Here is a 4,734-nt window from a genome sequence, read left to right as displayed (position 1 = left end):
GACCGAGTGGCCTGGGCCGAGGTGGTATTCCACTGACCATAGACGCGCAGTCGCGGGCTCGATAGTAAACATAGAAGGTTCGCGACGGTTGAACATTTGACACAATGGCGCAAGGACAAGGCAAAAAGAAGAAGGCAGCGGCCGCTAAAAAGACTCAGAAAAAGGCTCTAGGGCCGAAGAAGGGAGGTGGGTATTCCACAATTTGCAAAATGTCCCAGAGTTTGGATTTAATGAGTTATTGAGTGTATTGTGACGGAAGTCACGCATGCAAACTTTGCCGCCCTTCCAAGTTCCGAGCTGCAAGTTCGATCGAACGTTCCATTCCGTATAATCGAATTCTTGACACCTAACTTTTAATTACTGATAAATTTAGGTAGGAAAATGTTTTGGGCAAGTATATAAAATGTTTTCACTTTGATTTAATTTTTTTTCGTACACAAATCGTCTCTAACACGAGGGTACACTTAAAATATATTTGTTTACACTTCAGCTGTTTTGCAGTAATACCAAGGATATGAAATCAGATTATTTCAAATGAAATTTACACGTTTTATTTTCCGTATTTCAGCAAGGGCTATTGCTCCAAAGAAATCTAAGAACATCAAGGCAGCAAAAGTGAAAAAGGTGAGATGATTTAAATGAAGTGCAAGAAGTAATTAGTAAGTGCACTGATTTTGTATCAAAAACCTCTAAACCACTTCTCGTATGCCCAACTGTGTATATAACGCTCATTAATTCGAAATCATGGCTAGGCGTCTTTATGCAAAACTTCACATTCTAAGATTAAAAAAATTTTTATACTTTTTGCACTTTTCAAAAGCTTTCTTGTGTTTCATGGTTGTGGGGCTATCATGATGATGATGACAAATATTCTGCTAGGTTAATATAACTTAAATCTGCAAACTGACATGCCATAAATGTGAAAACCGTGAGGCTGAAGTGGTTTGTATATTATTTGTGTACATGTATTAATGTTGTGGCTCAAAACTTCTTTTGGGTTTTAAAATTTTCGAACCAGTTTGATATTTATTTCCTTTTGTCTCAGATGATGGTAATGAATACTGCACAAAGTGAAAATGAAAATTAAACTGGTTTGAAAATTTTTAAACCAAAAAAAAAAAAATTAAACCACAACATATATATGCATGTATGCATGTGGTTGGTTCTGATAATAGGACCTCTTTATTCCAATCATAAACCAACCATGTTTAATACAATTGCTAAAATTGAGGCTTCAAACAAATCACTCTAAGAGACTTCATATCAGGTTGGAAGACCCCTATGAAGCCTTTAGTTGGCTCGTTACACGTTCTATGATGAGCGAAGTAACGGCTGTGTAGGAGACTGCCAGGTTGGTTTCTTTGTCGTTAATTTTATTAATGGCAGCTAGAGTGGCTAGGAAATGCACAGCCGGCTGTAAACCAAACCTATGTAACTTTTTTAAACATTACAGTAATATTCAATTCATCAGCTGTTAGATTTCTTTTTCTGTAAATTTAACACTGCTTATAATGTTCTTTTGATAATTTGACAATTCCAAACAAAGAAAAATTATGGTAATGAATAACAATAAAAGGCAAAGACAAACACTTTTAGGCAAGTCAGAAAAAATATGCATATTACGTGTCAAGGCTGCATTGCATCTGTATATCTGCGTTGTTCCTTTATTCTGACTTGCGAGTTAGTGACTAAATTGCACAGGATGTAAACCTAAGCCAGGGCTGCAAATAATTTTTTTATCCTTGAAAGGACAAATGTCTGAACATGTCACCTGGACAAAGCAAAAATGAAGTCAGGCCAGTATAGTTTATTTTTCTTTTTGAATTACGGTGGAAACATTAATAAATTGGTTAATTTCATCCATCTGCAAAATGCTCTTGACTAGTCTTTGGTACCTGTCCGGATATCATGTCGCACCACAGTTGAGAACTAATTCAACACTGGCCAATTTTAGTTGAACAAATTTGGACAGTAGACTGACTGTATTTTGCAGCTTTGCAAACCTATGTAACTTTCTCCGACTTTTCAGCAAAAAAACCCCCAAAAATTGGAGTTCTAAGGACATATTCAATTTGGTAATCAATTATTAGTTCAGTATCCTGCTGTTATGTGTTTAGTTGAAATGGTAATGTCACAAAATAAGTGATGAGAGCCTGTATGGGTTAAATTTTAAGTTTACCGGTAAGTTTAATAATTCTTTGTCAGCCGAGGTAATATTACTACGGTTTAAAACGGAAGGAGGGGAACTGAATTCCCATGCTTTGTTCTAAAATCTTATTATACCAATTTTACCCAAAAATAACCATTTTATATTTCATATTCTTGAGAATATTTAAACAGCTGGTGATAAAAGGGTGGTGGGGAATTATTAACCCAATTAACTCATCTGATAAATTAAAAATCATTTCTGGAAACAAGCTACATACTAGGGGAATAATTTGTATTCACCTGGATCAGGCTTCATTTTCGCATTCTCAAGTGGGCAAGCAGTAATTTCCAGCTCTGTCATCATCCTTGTGTTCATCACAGTTTCATCAACATTATCATTCCTTTACATGCCAGTGAAATGCTGGTATGAATTTGGCGTGTTAATTACAATCTATTGCAACTTTGTCAATTGTAGGGTCTGGAGATAACCATCAAAGCAAAGATCGAACAAGAGCTTACTCAGGCAGCAGTTAGCAAGCAGTCGCAACCATTGAAGATGGTGAAACCTGCAGTAGGAGGCAAGAATAAGCCACCCAAGAAGAAGGGAGGTGCAAAAAAGAAGAAATAAATATGCTGTGTCATCAATGTTAACTACTGTTGAACACATATACATATGCATCAGTGTATATTTACTGATTTCCTTATCTGTTTTATGTTATAGCATATTATTCAAGTATTAATATATATTTAGTGCATTTTTCTCATTATTTGGGCCATCCCATTCTTTTCTCTGTTTTCTGTCGTTTCTGTTTCCAAATATGCATATCAATGAAAACAAATTTTCATAACAAAAACTTTGCACGTAGCCTCGCTTTCATAATGAGGTTCAGAGCAACTCAGAAATGGCCTATTAAGCTTGCATCCTCTCGACTTTCTAAAAAGGAACAGGAAGCCGTGTAAATGTTGTATTACCGCCAGTATTCTTTTCCTATGAAAAAAGTATTAAAACTGAGTCCATCTGACGACAGTAAACAGAGAAAAAAATGGGATTGGTAAGAGTTTTATCTCCTATCATTACACCAAACGGTAATGAAAAGAGAGGATTTTTTAGTCACTTTTTAGCACGTGAAAAACGTATTTAATATCGTGCTATTTGTTGTTCTTATTATCCCAGCTTCTCTAAACTGCCCAACATGTTAAATAGTTTATGAGTTTATCAAACTTATGTAAGATTTATTACTTAATCCAAGTACAAACTAAAGTGCATTCTCTATTTATGAAGATTTGAAGAGAAGAATCATAAAATGACCTTGTACAACTGTAGACTGAAGGATGATGATTATAAGACTAAGTTTGTCTTTTCTGCAATAAAATTGAGCCCGAACTCGAAGTTGTGTTGTCTCGTTTTCTTCTGAGTTATAAAGCCCGTTTATCTTGGCTTACAAACCTGCGGTTTTGCGGCAAAGGAGCGCGTTCCCTCGCGCGGCGTGCTCCCAAGCGAAGAAGTAAGCGCGGGGTGGGAACCGCAGTCAGTTTTCTTCATCCCCTACTGCAAAGTCGTGTGCCTCGCGCAGTGTGGCCTAAAAACATGAAGAGACGAGAAAAAGTCTAGCACTCTTTTCTGTTTCTGTTTCTCAACAAAATTGAGTGGCTTTTAATTTGCGTTAGCATCAAGCATTCAGCCAGAATTGTTTAGCACTATTCTCACTCCTATGTACTAATTTTTACGAGAAGACAAAAACGCGAATGTCAGGGTAATAATCTGTAGTAATAACCCTGTAATAAATATCGGTAACAGCTCAGGGTACGTCGAGCATAACCCGAAACCGGGGCATTTGACGTCAACGTAATTGCAAGGCTGTCACTTCCTTTCGATGATAAGTTCAAAATTTGTGATTAACTACGACTAGAGAAGACAAATACGAGATGGTTGGTCCAAGTGTGAGCACTGCTGGAATCGGCTTGATGCATAATTTTTTATACAGCTGTTTCGACAAAGGTTAAAAAAAATCGTGAAAGCGTACGCGACAATGCCGAAAGGTTGTCTGGGAAATACCCAATAAATTCCAATAAAAGCGCAGAATCCAATTGCCTGCCATTTCAAGTCTTCGCTGTACGGTCGAGGCACTATGGATTCTGAGCTTTTTATTGAAATTTATTGGGTATTTCCAAGACTACCTTTAGGCATTGTCGCTTACGCTTTTACGCCTTTTTTGGATAACTTTTGTCAAAACAGCTGTATACAATTGAGTTGGATTGGTCGGTCAGATGAACGAAAGGACGGACAAGGAACTTAAAAAATAAAGGCAAGATATTGTCCCCGTGATTGCCATTTTGTAAAGAATCATTCAGGCACTCTAGCTAAAATTATGTTCGAAGTGCTAAAGGGGCTGGTTTAGGTGTCAGAGTCACTTTCATATGTACACAGAGCATGTTAAGTATATTTATTGAACTAAGTGGAGAGCAATTCAGGGAGTAATCCGGCGAGTAATTTACACGCGAGGCCGATTTGAAATTACGAGTACGATTACTCCTGAATTGTTCGACACGAAGTTCGATTACCATGCAAATAATTGTCAAAAACAA

General features: G+C 36.9%; 1 protein-coding gene across 1 annotated transcript; it reads left to right on the top strand.

Moving 5' to 3' along the window:
• Positions 1–53: 53 nt before the first annotated feature.
• Positions 54–3,538, top strand: LOC146481362 (uncharacterized). Its single transcript, XM_085108406.1, has 3 exons — positions 54–186; positions 569–624; positions 2,624–3,538. Exons 1-3 carry the CDS (start codon positions 105–107, stop codon positions 2,774–2,776), a joined length of 291 nt encoding a protein of 96 aa, XP_084964532.1. The 5' UTR covers positions 54–104; the 3' UTR covers positions 2,777–3,538.
• Positions 3,539–4,734: the final 1,196 nt, after the last annotated feature.

The sequence above is a fragment of the Pavona decussata genome, unplaced genomic scaffold, assembly GCF_977016875.1.
Source record: "Pavona decussata unplaced genomic scaffold, jaPavDecu1.1 SCAFFOLD_50, whole genome shotgun sequence".
Classification (NCBI taxonomy): Eukaryota; Metazoa; Cnidaria; class Anthozoa; order Scleractinia; family Agariciidae; genus Pavona; species Pavona decussata.
The sequence above is the reverse complement of the archived record's forward strand: the minus strand, read 5'-3'. Positions and strand labels throughout refer to the sequence as shown.

Coding starts and splice junctions, on each gene's coding strand:
- LOC146481362 (XM_085108406.1), top strand. CDS start 105: ATGGCGCAAGGACAAGGCAAAAAGAAGAAGGCAGCGGCCGCTAAAAAG. Junction 187..568: donor TCTAGGGCCGAAGAAGGGAG/GTGGGTATTCCA, acceptor TCCGTATTTCAG/CAAGGGCTATTGCTCCAAAG. Junction 625..2,623: donor AGGCAGCAAAAGTGAAAAAG/GTGAGATGATTT, acceptor TGTCAATTGTAG/GGTCTGGAGATAACCATCAA.